Source organism: Podarcis vaucheri, assembly GCF_965113315.1.
Source record: "Podarcis vaucheri genome assembly, chromosome: 8".
Taxonomy (NCBI): domain Eukaryota; kingdom Metazoa; phylum Chordata; class Lepidosauria; order Squamata; family Lacertidae; genus Podarcis; species Podarcis vaucheri.
Window position 1 is genome coordinate 2,910,811 of NC_138766.1, and position 16,485 is coordinate 2,927,295.

General features: G+C 41.9%; 1 protein-coding gene across 1 annotated transcript; it reads left to right on the plus strand.

Annotated features, from left to right (window-relative positions):
* Window positions 1–499: 499 nt before the first annotated feature.
* Window positions 500–16,127, plus strand: CCT5 (chaperonin containing TCP1 subunit 5). The gene is made up of 11 exons (XM_082234446.1): window positions 500–712; window positions 1,689–1,749; window positions 1,840–2,004; window positions 6,321–6,519; window positions 8,342–8,534; window positions 8,965–9,114; window positions 10,690–10,809; window positions 10,892–11,077; window positions 12,974–13,111; window positions 15,012–15,192; window positions 15,872–16,127. The coding sequence occupies exons 1-11, from the start codon at window positions 608–610 to the stop codon at window positions 15,997–15,999; spliced, it is 1,626 nt and encodes a 541-aa protein (XP_082090572.1). The 5' UTR covers window positions 500–607; the 3' UTR covers window positions 16,000–16,127.
* The last annotated feature ends 358 nt before the right edge of the window (window positions 16,128–16,485 follow it).

The window sequence follows — 16,485 nt, forward strand, 5'->3', positions numbered from 1 at the left end:
GCATAGAGATAGAACCACCGCAGAGGGGCACAACAAAAGCTTTCAGGCTCGCCAAGGCCTGGAGGAGGGAGGGGAGCTGCCCGCAGAGAACATGGAGAAATCCAGGGCTTTAGTTGAGCCGAGACTGGCGCCCTCGCCCAGAGAGAAGGCGGCGGCCGAGACAGGAGTCCATCATCTCAGATGATGGAAAAGAGGGGCTGACAGGGGCTTGTTTTTGTGGGGACTTATTTGTATTGGATGCGGGTCCGTTATAAGAACTGCGACCTTCGTGGCGCATGTTGGTTCGCTTCCTTGTAAACCGCCTCGCGTATACCAACACAGGAAGGCGGTATACAAAAGAAACGACGTAGATGGGTTAAACACGTAGCGTAGAGAGGCTTTCGCTTTTAAGCCGGAAGTTCAGATGGTAACCCCTCCCTCTATCTCTATGACGGTTGGGCGTGGCCGGGGCGCATGCGCGCTCGCGCCTCTACCCAGACGCTTCCAGAACCGTTTGAGCGAGGTGCCGGTCGGGAGGTTCTCGCGAGACGGGAGCGGCAGCGGGAGTTGGCCTTTCCCTCACGCGGCCGCTCCGAGGCCTCCATCCCTTTCTCTGCCTGCCGCCGCCATGTCGGCCATGGGGACGCTGGCGTTCGACGAGTACGGGCGGCCCTTCCTCATCCTCAAGGACCAGGAGCGGAAAAGCCGCTCCACCGGCATAGAGGCCCTCAAGGTACGCGGCAGGCGGGAGGGCGGGCGGGGAGGCCGGCCGGCGCTCGGATCCTGGTCCTGCAAGGGCCGCCTCACGCCGCCGTTCCCCGCCTCTCTCCCCGGGCGGGCTCAGGGCGGCGCGCTGGGCTCGCGCTGCTCCTTGGTGGGGCATCTCGGAGCCGCCGCCTCGCTCCGACCCCCCTCCCTGTGGCGCGTGCTCGTGCCCCCCTCAGCCCCCCTTCGGGAGTTCGTCCCCTCCCCCAACTGCCGCCCCTTCTCCCTGCAGGCCGCCTTGTTTTATTTCCCCCGGCCCTCCTTCTGCACCAGGGGTCAGCAGACGTTTTCCGCCGGGCCGGTCCACCGTCCCTCAGGCCTTGTGGGGGGCCGGACTGCATTCCTATGACCCAGAGATGCATTTTAAATAAAAGGACACATTCTGCTCATGTACAAACACGCTGATTCCCCGACAGTCCATGGGCCAGATTGAGAAGGCGATTGGGCCGGATCTGGCCCCCGGGCCTTGGGTTGCCTAGCCATGTTCTACACCTTATTTTCCCCTTCCCGTCCCTTTCTGTTTTCGTCTCTCTTTGGAGCGTTTGACAGAATTGATCGGGATCCTTGACGATCCAGAGGGACAGGAATGTCGTCACACTGCACTAACCGTTTGAAAGCTTTTTTTTGGGGGGGGGGGTTGAACGAGAGAGCTCATTTCATTTTGAAAGGAAAGGAGCTAACACCCTGCCTAGCAAATACTCTCCATGTTCTTAGAGACACGAAAATGATGCAGTCATTCAGGTTGTATAATTCATCTGTATGTACAGATTCAATTACAGAAAGAATTATATGAATTGTTACATTTCTTGGTGACCCTTATGTTATATGTCTATTCCATTTAGCTAATGAAATATAAAAAAATAAAAATTAAAAAGAGGCAGCACTGTCTCAATCTCTGTTCTTGCAAGATTTTGTAATACTGGTTCTGTACTTGTGTTTTATAGTCTCACATATTGGCAGCTAAGGCAGTAGCCAATACTCTAAGATCTTCGCTTGGGCCCAATGGTAAGTATAATTATGTTATAAACCTTTAAATCTTCTGTGTTAAAATGCTTTTCTATTCATACTGGCATTTTGTTTCAATGTTTGTTGTAGGCCTTGATAAAATGATGGTTGACAAGGATGGTGATGTGACTGTGACAAACGATGGTGCCACCATCTTGAATATGATGGATGTCGACCATCAAATTGCTAAACTTATGGTTGAGCTGGCGAAATCTCAGGATGATGAGATTGGGGATGGGACCACAGGTGTTGTTGGTAAGATTACTGAATCTTATGTGTTGAAATTTTGTAACTTTAAAAGTGATTTCAAGTTCCTCATAAAAAATGCTAAGTTTGACAGTAATGACTAAGTATCATATGTAACTGGTACCTCGGTTTTTGAACACTCCTCGGAAGTCGAACATTCCATGCGGCTTTCACTGAGTGCAAAATCCTAGCAAAAGGCCTAGCTGTCGGCTATTGAGTTTTCGGTTTTCGAACATTTCAGAACTTGGAACGGTCTTCCAGAATGGATTATGTTCGAAAACCAAGGTACCACTGTATTTAATTATACACATTGCCACATTGTGTTTTTGTTTATAAAGGAGTCAAAGCTACAACTTATAGCAGTTGATCAGTTGCCAGTGCATAAAACTTTAACCCTGTTGAGTAGCATAAAGTGGCATTATTTGCTGTAACTGCATGGATTGTGCACTTGGACCAGTTTCTTTAAACTAAATACTTTTGCACATTTACTAGAGAATGTGTATTCAATAGGGATTCCTCCCAGTGTTTGTAAAATTGCATGATGGGTCTTAAATTGTGGTACTCCGTTTTTATCCACACTAGTATTTGAGGTGGTAAAAGTGGTTTTATCATCTCTGCTCATGATGAAACTTGATAAGTACATGAAATTAAGAGGTTAACATGATAAGAGGATATATAGATAGATATATAAAATGTCCAGTAGCACCTTAGAGACCAACTAAGTTTCATACCCATTGAGTCAATCACCCATCTCCTACTACCCTCCTGAGAAAACCCCCCCCCCACTATATATAACTTTTGTTTCAGTGTATCTGAAGAAGTGTGCATGCACACAAAAGCTTATACCAAGAACAAACTTAGTTAGTCTCTAAGGTGCTACTGGACAATTTTTTAATGTATTTTGACTGCGTCAGACCAGCACAGCTACCTACCTGAATGAAAGAGGATACTTTGAAATAAAATGAGTTTTATTTAATGTCCAGTATGTTCTATAAAGGGACGCGGGTGGCGCTGTGGGTTAAACCACAGAGCCTAGGACTTGCCGATCAGAAGGTTGGTGGTTCGAATCACCGTGATGGGGTGAGCTCCCGTTGCTCAGTCCCTGCTCCTGCCAACCTAGCAGTTCGAAAGCACGTCAAAGTGCAAGTAGATAATAGGTACTGCTCTGGCAGAAGCTAAACAGCATTTCCGTGCTGCTCTGGTTCACCAGAAGCGGCTTAGTCATGCTGGCCGCATGACCGGGAAGCTGCACGCCAGCTCCCTTGGCCAATAAAGTGAGATGAGCGCCGCAACCCCAGAGTCGCCACGACTGGACCTAATGGTCAGGGGTCCCTTTACCTTTATGTTCTATAAAACAGAACTGGCACTGGGTGATGTCCAACTTTGTCATACTTGAAATACAGTGGTACCTCGGGTTACAGACGCTTCAGGTTACGGATGCTTCAGGTTACAGACTCCGCTAACCCAGAAATAGTACCTCAGGTTAAGAACTTTGCTTCAGGGTGAGAACAGGAATCGTGCAGGAGTGGCGTGGCAGCATCAGGAGGCTCCATTAGCGAAAATGGTGCTTCAGGTTAAGAACAGTTTCAGATTAAGAACGGACCTCCAGAACAAATTAAGTTCTTAACTCAAGGTACCACTGTAGACCCATACAAATCGATAAACTTAAATCCATTCATTTCAGTAGGTCTAATCTCAGTAACACAAACATTTTGTGTTCCATGACCAATGATCTTTTCCCAAATTTTCAAAATGAAAACATGTAAGCATCTAAATCTTCACATTGGCAGCGCAGGCCAGTCCTCCGCTTGCAGAATTGTATCAGCGGAAGCAGTTTGTTTCCGTAGGATGGAGCTTATTTTCTGATGGAATAATGCTTTATAAAGCTATATTTTAAGTTGTTTATTTTATGTATGGGATAGATTTGTGTTATATTGACACACTGCCTTGATTTTATATTTTACTCTTGCTATGATATTGGATATTACGTTTCACATTCTATATAATACCTCTTTTTAAAAATAATTTTTATTAATTTACAACAAAAACGCACAATAATTTGACATCCAATTTTTCACAAAATATTTCTTTTCTGGACTTCCTTCAGCTTCTCCGTAAATCGTCCATAGTCAAATTTAAATTATGCATTCCTTAAGTTTGTATTGTCATTATTTAATCCTTTCCCATTCTAATCCCTTTTAACAATACTTCTCAGATTTCACAGTGCTTCTTTAAATCCCTCTAGCGTTATCTGCCCCTCACTTATACTTCTCAGATATTCCACAAATTTCCCCCAGTCCTCGATGAACTTTTGGTCTCGTAGATATTTAATCTTCCCAGTCAATTTACCCAACTCAGTAACAGCTTCATTCTCCATTCTTCAATCGTCGGTATTTCTTGTTGTTTCCATTTCTGAGCCAGTAACACTCTTGCTGCTGTAACTGCATATTGAAAAAATTTACAGTCTTTTCTCTTTATCTCATTTCCTAAAATCCCTAACAGAAAGACCTGTGGTTTCTTTACAAATGTGTATTTTAGTATCTTCTTCAATTCATTATATATCATTTCCCAGAAGCCTTTCACTTTCTTACATTCCCACCACATATGATAAAAAGAACCTTCTTTATCTTTACATTTCCAACACTTATTACATGCCTTAAACATTTTCGCTAGTTTTACTTGTGTTATATACCATCTATATACCATTTTCATAACATTTTCTTTTAACGTCATACACGCTGTAAATTTTAAATTCTCTTTCCATATCCTTTCCCAGTCTTCAAATTGTATGTTGTAACCAAAGTCTCTGGCCCAATGTATCATTACCGATTTAACTTCCTCATCCTTCAAATTCCATTCTAACAACAACTTATACATTTTTGATAAAATTTTAAAATCATTATTTATTATTTCTGTCTGAAATTTTGAATCTTTATCTGCATAACCACATTCTTTAATGTCTTTCCTAAACATTTCATTTATTTGAAAGTAATGCAACCAATCATATACACGTTCTTTAACTTGTTCATATGGTTTCATTTTCCATTTTCCTCCTTTAAATATCAATTGACCATATGTGATCCAACTGCCTCTCATGTTAATTTTCTTTACACTCATAACTTCTAATGGGGATAACCAGTGTGGTACTCTAGATTCTAATAGGTTTTTATACCTATCCCAAACTTCAATTAAAGGACCTCGGAAGATGTGGTTCTCAAAACCTTTATGAATTTTCTTCTTCTCACACCATAAGTATGCATGCCATCCAAATCTGTTATCAAACCCCTCTAAGTCTAATAATTCCTTATTTTCTAATTTTATCCATTCTTTCAACCAGCAAAGACATGATGCCTCGTAATATAATTTCAAGTCTGGCAGGGCAAAGCCTCCTCTTTCTTTCGCATCTGTTAATAACTTAAATTGAATTCTCGGCTTTTTGCCCTGCCAAATATATCTTGAAATCGTTCTTTGCCACTCTTTGAAAATCCTAATCCCCATTCTATATAATATTTCATTAAATATCTCATTAAAAATGGTTTTTGGAAATTATGAGACTAGGGCAACTATTACTTTGAATTGGACATCTTTAGTCCTTCCACCCTATTTGGCTTCAAAACCCTATAAATACCTATTTACCTGATCATCTGATTGTAGCTGGTAAAATGATTTCCAAGTTATTGTTCAATATCAAGTTCTTGTAAAACTGGAAGATTTAGGTTTTTCAATTAGTTGGTATGCTTCAAAATATTCTAATTGGTGTGTGTTGGCAGGTAGATTAATAAAAATATTCGTGGACTTGCTTGCACACAGCTGTCTGTTTCAGGAACTTATCTTTAGGTGCCAGGAAAAACATTCCTCACCTCACAAGCTTTTGGCTAATTAAACCATGTACAGTGATACCTCGGGTTACATACGCTTCAGGTTACATACGCTTCAGGTTACAGACTCCGCTAACCCAGAAATAATGCTTCAGGTTAAGAACTTTGCTTCAGGATAAGAACAGAAATTGTGCTCCGGCGGCACAGCGGCAGCAGGAGGCTCCATTAGCTAAAGTGGTGCTTTAAGGTTAAGAACAGTTTCAGGTTAAGAACGGACCTCCGGAACGAATTAAGTACTTAACCTGAGGTACCACTGTATTGGCTTTTAAACTGCAGTGAGGGTATTATTTGTTTCTTATTATGGTATGTAGTTTTGTGGTTTTATATTGTAAACCACCTTTCGATCTTCGGATGAAGGGCAGTATAGAAATTTAATAAATAATAACAGAGAGGTAAAACTGTCTATTAAAGAGGTAAAACGTTTTTGTTACAACTTTGCTTCTGCAGTTCTTGCAGGTGCTCTATTGGAACAGGCAGAGCACTTGTTGGATCGTGGTATTCATCCTATCAGAATAGCAGATGGGTATGAACAAGCTGCTCGCATTGCTATTGAGAACTTGGACAAGATCAGTGACAGTTTTCCTGTTGACCCAGAAAACCTAGAGCCTCTCATTCAGACAGCAAAGACTACTCTGGGCTCTAAAGTGTAAGTACACACTACTTCTTTTTTTAAAAAAATAATACTCCTAGGTATTGTAATTCTGCAGGCAAATTTCTGTTTGAGCTTATGGTTACTGAGAGTTGAATTATGCATTACATTGAGCACATGGTGTGTTTTTTTAAAGCAAAGGGTAATATTCAGCCCAATTACATTATACAGAATAGATTCATTGTAATCAACGGACTTGAATGATTTAAGTACAATGCTTCATTGGGTCTATTGAGTATAATTAGCATTGGCTATTGCCCCATGTGCTTAACACTGAGCCTTGTTTTGAAGGAAAACCTGCTGATTTTCAACTATTGCTAGTGAGGAAAGATGATCAAACAGGGAACTGCCACAGAAGCAGGAATGCCCCAGGCTGCCTCTGCCCTGCCACCTTTGAGAGGAGCCAAAGGAGGCACAAGAATGAACACAGCACCCCCCACACCTATCTGCGTTTGCTCACCCTTCCTTAAGAGAAATGTGTTTGCTCACTTACTCTTCTCTCTGGACGTTGTGGTGCACCAGATTAATCAAGGAAGGAGCAGTTACTTAATTCACTCACCAGTGTTCTACAGGTGGTGACAATTGAACCCAAGCCTCCACTGAATGCTACCCATTGATAGAAGAGGGTGGGTGAGAAGGAGCAGCAGCTGTTCTTGCTGCTTTCTTGCAACAGCAAGGACTGGGAAAGTGATGGTTGCTGCTGCTTCTGATCACTCATTTGCTCTTTTCATCTGGTAGGCTACACCTGCTTGTGTGCTCGTTGTTTTGGTGAGCAAAAGTAGGTAGTTACTGCTTTTTGGAAGAGCAGCTGCCAGAGCGGTGGACTCGTAATCTGGTGAACCAGCTTCGCATCCCTGCTCTTCCACATGCAGCTGCTGGGTGACCTTGGGCTAGTCACACTTCTCTGAAGTCTCTCAGCCCCACTCACCTCACAGAGTGTTTGTTGTGGGGGAGGAAGGTAAAGGAGATTGTTAGCCGCTTTGAGACTCCTTAGGGTAGTGATAAAGCGGATGGATATCAAATCCAAGCTCTTCTTCTTACCTGCTTTTTTGTCCTTTTACTGTGTGGTGTATTGGGTAGCTTTGGGCTCATCAGGCCCACTCTCCACCAGAGTTCCATGCAGAGGGAGAACAAAGGTAAACAAGTGAGAAGATGAAGTAACTGCCTCCATGATGAACCACCTATGTTGTGTCACCCAAAGAAAAGAGTGAGGAAGCAGAGACAGCTGCTTGCAATTTCTCTAGGTCAGGCATGGCTTCATTGACAGGTTAGACACCCACCTGATGTTAGGTCACAAAGTTCAGCCAGACTTGCAAAAGAAAATTGTTCCTTTGCAGCCCCAACTTTAATTCAGAGTCAAGACATGGCTGCAAGGAAAGAATCAGAAACACGCTTAGAGTGCGCTTCTGATTCTTCATCCTTTACTTGCAGCTTGAAGTTTTCAGTGGTGTCTTGGTGTTTCCTATGTCTGACATCATACAACATGAGGCCATGGAAAGGTGGCTGTGGTTAGCTCAAAAAGACCTTGCAGACCTGAGGTTCTTCACTCCTCCTTTACAGTTTGATTTTCTCTTCTCACTGATTTCTGCTGATAAGTTATTTTTCTTCAAAATAAAAGTGGCGTTGAGGAAAAGTGCTTAACATAATATGCAGTTTGATCATAAGTTTAAAGTGAGCTTGTGTCAACATAGTTTAAAGATTCATATTTATTCTGTGAGTTCTCCAAAATCTTCAGTAAGCTATTCGGGTCTACAATGGTTGATTTTTATTTTTTTTAATTACCTGAATATTTTATAATGAATCTTCCTTTCATTTTTAGAATTAATCGTTGCCACAGACAAATGGCAGAAATAGCAGTAAATGCAGTGCTAACTGTGGCAGATATGGAGCGCAGAGATGTTGATTTTGAGCTGATAAAAGTCCAGGGCAAGGTCGGTGGTAGACTGGAGGACACCCAACTAGTAAAAGGTGTGATAGTAGATAAAGACTTCAGCCACCCACAGATGCCTAAAGTGAGTGACCTTGTTGATTTGGTAATGGCATTTTTTCTTTGTAAACCTTGAGTTTTCTTATTGCTGCTTAAGTCCAGCTGTTTTTTTTAAATCAACTCAAAATGTATTATTACAGTGGTACTTTGGGTTACACACACTTCGGGTTACAGACTCTGCTAACCTGGAAGTAGTACCTAGGGTTAAGAACTTTACCTCAGGATGGGAATAGAAATCGTGTGGCAGCAGGCCCCATTAGCTAAAGTACTACTTCAGGTTAGGAACGGTTTCAGGTTAAGAACGGACCTCCGGAACAAATTAAGTTTGTAACCAGAGGTACCATTGTATTATCATTATTATCTGGGGTGGTTTGTTCTTGAGGAAACCATTAATTTTTAATCATTAAAACTTGAAAGTTTATTGCCCACTTTAACTCTAGCCCTTATTTTCCCAGGAACTTAAAGATGTTAAAATTGCAATACTGACTTGCCCATTTGAGCCACCTAAGCCAAAAACTAAGCATAAGCTTGATGTAACATCTGTGGAAGACTATAGGGCATTGCAGCAGTACGAGAAGGAGAAGTTTGATGAGATGGTGAAACAGGTTAGAATGATACTTATTTGTTTTAATATGCTAAAAGGCTTTTGGAAAGTGTCATAAAAATCTTCACTTGCATTTGACAATTAACACTCTTGCCAAATAGTACTGAAAGTCACCATTGTATTCAGTGTTGTATATGTTGCTGTCGTTTAGTCGTGTCCGACTCTTCATGACCCCATGGACCAGAGCACGTCTTCCACTGCCTCCCGCAGTTTGGTCAAACTCATGCTGGAAGCTTCAAGAACACTGTCCAACCAATCTCGTCCTCTGCCGTCCCCTTCTCCTTGTGCCCTCCATCTTTCCCAGCATCAGGGTCTTTTCCAGGGAGTCTTCTCTTCTCATGAGGTGGCCAAAGTCTTGGAGCCTCAGCTTCAGGATCTGTCCTTCCAGTGAGCACTCAGGGCTGATTTCCTAAGAATGGATAGGTTTGATCTTCTTGCAGTCCATGGGACTCTCCAGAGTCTCCTCCAGCACCAGTGTTGTATATATTCCACTCCTAAAGTTTATATTCCACATGCAGGTTATTCAAATTCTTTATCAAGGGAAGCCAGATAATATAACCCATATATAAAAACAGTTTTTGCATAATTCTGGTATTCCTAATCATGGGTAGGGGAAGGTGCTGTGCATGGCACTGAAACTTTGTCCCCCTGCCACTAGATAGCTTATTTATCCACCTCTGTGGCTTGTGAAATTTGTCTTCCAGACTTCTAAGCATAGTTTAACGTTTAAAGAGAGGTGTGTGTGGAAATGCGCTTCTGCAGAATTTCTGTATGCACTTAGCCCAGATTATACTTCTTGCAATACTAAAAGGAAATTGAACAACATTTCTGAATTTCCTATTTACAGCAAGGTGATCTTGCATAAAATCAGAAGTTTAATGATGTCAGAGAATGGTCTTGGAGTAGCTTTGAAGTGGATATGCACTTGATTAGGATTTAGAAGTGAGGCTGATGTAAGTTGCACTCAGAGTTGGAATCCAGTGTACTGTATTCACTATTCATGACTAAGTCTCTTGATTTTCAGTGAGTCTGTTCTGAGTTTTGCTTTGTTGGATACCACTCAATGCTTCTAAAGCTGGGAATAAAATTGTGAACCAGTGCTTCCCTGCCCACTTCTTACTTTTATGTACTTCTGAGAAGCTCAAAACTAACATTTCAAGTCAAAACGGAAGCTGACCAGCATGTGTGAGTCTGCACTTTTTTGAGATCTATGACTCCACCTAGCTGTGATTGGTCAAACTATGGCGCAGGGCCAATTCATGTTTCCTTTTCTTCCATCCGTCTCCTGTGTAGCAGCGGTAGGCTTTAAGCTTTTGAGCCAGGCCTCTACCGTTGCAGGAATGTTAGCATGAAGGCACATTTATTTGATGTGCACCACAACCCCCAAACCAGCTAGGGAGACAGCTTGCCATAGTTTTTAGCACCTCCATGGGTGGTGAATGTAACTGGCATCTGTTCAGGGCTGCCCCTCTTCATGCGGCTACTTAGTGTAACAACTTCATGGTGAGTTCCAGCAACTAATTTTCTTGGAAAAAAGCACTGAATAAATATGTATGTATGTATGTATGTATTTTAGATCAAAGACACTGGTGCAACCCTAGCTATTTGCCAGTGGGGATTTGATGATGAGGCCAATCACTTACTGCTTCAGAATGAGTTACCTGCCGTTCGCTGGGTTGGTGGTCCTGAAATAGAAGTAAGTATGAGTCACTTGCTACTCCTTATTTTTCCTGTGTACTTCAAGGTTTGTCACTCATAGCTTTTCTGATTGCTTTCAGTTGATTGCCATTGCAACTGGAGGCCGCATTGTACCTCGTTTTTGTGAGCTCACACCTGAAAAACTAGGATTTGCTGGCATTGTCAAAGAGCTCTCATTTGGAACCACAAAAGACAAAATGCTTGTAATTGAGCAATGCAAAAATTCCAGAGCTGTGACCATCTTCATTAGAGGTGGAAATAAAATGGTGAGTGAGCTAATTTAATCAGATAGTGTCTGCAGTTGGTTTTTTCCTGTTAAAATCTTTGTACTGTTTTGCTTTGATCTGCCTTAATAGAAATTCCTAAGTTGTGACAAGAACAAGTAGTAATCATTTGTATGTATTAGTATGCCCTTATTAACCTTGGAAATAGGTGATGTAAGAAAAGTACCGTATTTTTCGCTCCATAAGGCGCACCTACTTTTTTTTGGGGGGGGGGAATTCAAGGGAAAAAATATGCGGCTCTTGGGGGCTTTTGCGGAAGGTGGGGGAAGTGGGAGAGCCTCGCTCTGTCCCTTCCCCCACCTCCCGCGAAGCCTCCCCAGGGCAGCTGGATGAAAGCTCCCCACTGCCCTGTGGAGGCTTTGTGCCGCTAAGGCAGAAGCTAAAACAGCTAGAAGGGAGCGCTGCACAGCACTCTCTCTCTAGCTGTTCTGGCTTCTAGGGTAGCCCGCGAAGCCTCCGCAGGGCAGGGGGGAGCCTTCATCCCGCTGCCCTGCGGAGGCTTCGCGGGCTACCCCAGAGCTGCTCAGGAGCTTGGCGGGGCTGGCGGGGGAAGCCCAGCTTTCCCCCAGCCCCAAAAAGCGGGTCGGGGAGCAGCGGAAAGGCTGTGCACAGCCTTCCTGCTGCTCCCAGAGCTTGGCGGGGCTGGCAGGGGAAGCCCAGGTCCCCCCAGCCCCAGGGACCACACATTCGCTCCATAAGACGCACAGACATTTCCCCTTAGAGTTTAAGTTCAAGGAAAGTTCATGGCAGAGCATTAGAGATGAGGAGGTCACCCTTTCTTTTAATATACTATGGGTTGATAGTTGGCTCTTAATTCTGGATACCTTAACGGTTCGTTTAAACATAATAGGTTGCATTAACATTGTGTTCTGCTTGCACAACAGATTTTCACTTTTTCAAGGGAACTTTTCCATCCTTGCCTTTGCCCTGCAGCCTCCTGCACACCCTCAACATTGTGATTACCTTTTTAATGTCATCGGCCCTTTCTACTGCTTGAATGTACCTGTTCTGCTCTTTACATCAAAATAAAAAAATTCCTTCCAGTAGCACCTTAAAGACCAACTAAGTTAGTTCTTGGTATGAGCTTTCCTGTGCATGCACACTTCTTCAGATACCTATCTGAAGAAGTGTGCATGCACACGAAAGCTCATACCAAGAACTAACTTAGTTGGTCTTTAAGGTGCTACTGGAAGGATTTTTTTTATTTTGACTATGGCAGACCAACACGGCTACCTATCTGTAACTGCTCTTTACATGTTTTACTCCCACATGCACATCATGTTGAAATTAAAGAGTTTTATTTGTTTCACTGTGTTGTGAGCATAATTTTTATCCCACTTTTTGTCTTCAACCAGTGAACCTTCTAAAACTAGATTATCAAATTAATTTAGCCACTTTGAAATTAAGTTTGTAGACCTTCAGTAGAAGCATCAAAACTGAATAGTAGTGTTGTTTGCTCATCCTGAGTTGGACAGGAGAACTGCTGTCCAAAAGGAATTCTTGGGAGGCAGGAAAGGGCTGCAGTTCATACCTTTTGTGTGCTGTCGCTTCTGATACAGATAGAAGTAGCTGGAGGAGGGGTTGTGTGGGTTTTTAGAACAGCAGTCCTACTCAGAAGCAAGTCTCATTCTATTCAGTAGGGTTTACTCAACCGATAAATGGAAATAGGATTGCAGCCTGTTTTGATAGGATTTTTGGGTAGCTGTGCTTTTTAATTTTAAGCCACTAAAAAGAGTGAAACTGGGCAAATGACAGCAGTATAATTGCTAGTGGAATCTGCTGCTCAAAATTTGTATGCTTGTTGGATTTTCTGTTTATTGGAAAAGTGCTATAACCTTAACTTTCTTGTGTGTCTGCAATTGCTTTGTCTAATTGAAGATAATTGAAGAAGCCAAACGATCCCTTCATGATGCATTATGTGTGATTAGGAATCTTGTTCGTGACAACCGTATTGTTTATGGCGGAGGTGCTTCTGAGATCTCTTGTGCACTGGCTGTTAGTGAAACAGCAGATAAGGTAAAAAAGAAGTTAGTTGATATGCCATGCTGACCAACTTTACATTAAGCTTTCGTAGAACTGCTGCACTGCAGATCCAATTTTGTTTCTACTTGTGGTTTCTAGTGAAGCACCTGCAAATAGCAGCACCCTATTCACTTCAGTATCCATAAGCAATTTTATGCTTATGGATTGATAAGGGTGAATTGTTCCCAGGCTGATAAAACTGCAATATTCTTAAGATGTGTAGTATCACTTTAAACCTAAAAATAGATGCTTGTGTGCTCCCACACAAGAAATCTTCAAATTATTGGCATCTAGGCCCATCTCTAAAATTCAGTCACTGTAGTATATTGGAGTGTCAGACTTGAACCAGAAAAAAATGAGTTTAAATCCCATCTCAGTCATGAATTTGATTGGATGGCCTTGGACCATTATTTCCCCTCTCATCCTAAGCTACCTGACAGATTGGGAAAAAGACTGGATGCATTTTGAGGGCAGTGGGAATGCTTTCTGGAGGGCCACTTCATCATTTTTTTAAGGGGAGGAGAGTTGCTGCTTTTCCTTTCTTCCTTTTGTTTTGTTTTTGGAGCTGTTCTTGAAGTATAATTATACTAGTTTTGTCTTTAGCAGAGTTATCTGTTTTCCACATTTATTGGGCTGGGGTGTTAGCCTGCATGTATACAGACACCTCCTTGGATTATTATTTGTACTCCTTGCAGAACTGTTGAGTTGCTCATATAAGTTGAACTCACTTGTCCTCATTGGCATAATCACCCAGCCAAATATGATTCATTATATGGCCTCATGACATTATATTCACTATGTGAGTCTTGAGTGGTTTGTTTTGTCCATGTAGCTAATATGGAGGTGGAAGAGAGAAGAAGCATCCGGCGGGGGGGGGGGGGGCAGAGTACCAAAGCAGTTGCAAAGGGAAACTGGATCACTAAAATGACAAATAGGCACACAGTCTAAAACACTAACAATAAACAAAAAAAAAAGAGACCACAGTCCTGTTTCCTATAAAGTGAAGATACAGTGTAAAAATATATAAAACGGGGCTCAACAGGTTATGCTCAGATACATGTCTTTCTGATCACAGCGTCTAACAGCGCAGCTGTTCATGTTTACCTAGCTGCTCCTTCTAACTGACTTATAAGGCTTCATATATAAGCAGCATAGCTGATGGCCGCTGCTGCTGGGAGCACTGCTGCTTCTGTTGTTCCTCTTTGGGGTGGAATGCAGAACTGAAGCATCACTTCCTTAGACTTTGCTCTTACTTCATGCTGTTAAACTTTAGGATAGATGAAATAAAAATGTTGGGTGAGGTAAAGCCAAAATGGTGTGATAGATGAGGAGTGTCAATATAAATTTAATAAATGAAAAAAAAATATGTAATGGTCACATGAAAAATACAAGCATATTCAGGGTAATAGTGACCGGGTTTATGCACCAGAATTCAGGTTTATAAAAGTGAGAGAATCTCTTGAAGCTTTTATTCTGTATCATTCAGCATCTGAATTCCCCACTTATTAATAGTTAATATTTCTTAATATTTAATATAATAATTAATATCAAGTTTAGATTTTTATGTAGTAGCTTTGGTTTTGAGGGTAGGGAAGGAAGCTATATTTTGTCAGCTGGAAAAACATAATTCTCTGTATGATGTCACTCCTCACTCTGCAAAGATGGTTACAGCTACAATCCTGTTAAGTGGAGAAAGATATAATAAAGTAGGCAGTTAAGATTGAAAGGCACATCTCATAAGCAGGTTCTTGTAGCTAAACGTCTTGTGCAGCCTGTGTTCTGTTTGGTTGTTTTTTTAAAAAAAGAACAGTATATATTTTCAGGTAAACAGTTATTAAAACATAAAGCAGGCTCTGTTTTGGGACTTCTTATTCTGTGTTACTTGTTCTCCTAGTGCCCATCACTGGAGCAGTATGCCATGAGGGCTTTTGCTGATGCCCTCGAAGCCATTCCAATGGCACTTGCTGAGAATAGTGGCATGAATCCTATACAGACAATGGCTGCAGTGCGGGCTCGGCAAGTGAAAGAAGAAAACTCTGCTTTGGGTATTGACTGCTTACGCAAAGGGACAAATGGTAAGGACCACAAGTGCCAGCATTATTTTCAGATAAGTGTCAGTGAATGTAATGATGGTTATTCTACTGCACGTAATTTCTTAGAAACACCCGAATGTCATTAATATTCTGAGCTTGCCACCCACTCCAAAAGATGGGCTCTTCAATTGGATTTAGTGAAATACAGTGGCATCCCTTTTGTGCCATTGACATTCCAGGAGAGATTCCATGGAGAATTGGGCTGTGCCTTAGGCCATTTGTCTCTGAACACCAGCTGTTGGAAATCGCACACGGGGAGAGTGCTCTTGCTCTTAGGTGCTGCTTGGGGGCTTTCTATAGTCATCCGGTTGGCCACCTGAGAATCAGAAGCTAGCCAGGATGGGCTCTTGGCCTATTCCAGGTTCTTATAATCCCATACAATGTGATCTTCCCTTTGGGTCCTTCTAACTCTTGATTGTACCAGCCATTGGTCCTAAGGCACAGGCTGGATAAATGTTTCTGGAGTCTGTAGGCAACTCTAGTTCTGCTAGTTACTGCTCTTACCACTGAATAAAATGAATTGTTGTAACAAGAACATACATAGAAATCTATTCCTTCCTGATGCATAGAACAGATCTGTTTTCTATCTTCTTGTATTGTGCTGGGAATGTTAAATAATTTAAGTGAATGCAGTACATTTACATTTTCTTTCTCTTGGCAGATATGAAGGAACAACATGTTATAGAAACTTTGATTGGCAAGAAGCAGCAGATCTCTCTGGCTACTCAAATGGTTAGAATGATTCTGAAGATTGATGATATTCGCAAGCCTGGTGAATCTGAAGAATAAAAAATTAAACTGTTTCAATTGCAGTGGTCCCATCAGCCCAATTCCAGTGTTTTCTCGTAGGCAGTTTCTGTTTGATATACTTATTTACATCAATAAATAGGTGTTGTGGTGTCAGTACTTTTTCAAAAGTTTCATTGTTCTTTTTCTTAAGTTATGCTGGGTCCCAGCTCCTCTTATACAAAGATACTGTAGAAATAGAAACCTTAAATTGTTCACATTATCTGTAGCTTTTTAATCTACTGCTCTCGTTTCCTTGTGGTGTTAGTACAGAAAGTACATTAGTACCTTTAGTACATTAGACTTGTATAACACTGTCGCCCTAATTTTTGGATTTTAGCATGGATTGTATTAAAGTGGGCTTTGTGGAATTGTAACTGGGAGGAACTCGAAATAAAAAAAAATGTGGGTTTTGGAAGAGCAGCAAAACAGAGTGCTTATGGTTCTGGAAAAGAGTCTATCAATACACTGATAACCAGAAGCTTTCTT

Bases quoted from the DNA above. Each gene is read 5' to 3' on its own strand.
- CCT5 (XM_082234446.1), top strand. From the start codon at position 608: ATGTCGGCCATGGGGACGCTGGCGTTCGACGAGTACGGGCGGCCCTTC. The intron at 2,005-6,320 runs GTAAGATTACTG...TTGCTTCTGCAG, and splicing joins TGGGACCACAGGTGTTGTTG to TTCTTGCAGGTGCTCTATTG. The intron at 13,112-15,011 runs GTAAAAAAGAAG...TTGTTCTCCTAG, and splicing joins TTAGTGAAACAGCAGATAAG to TGCCCATCACTGGAGCAGTA.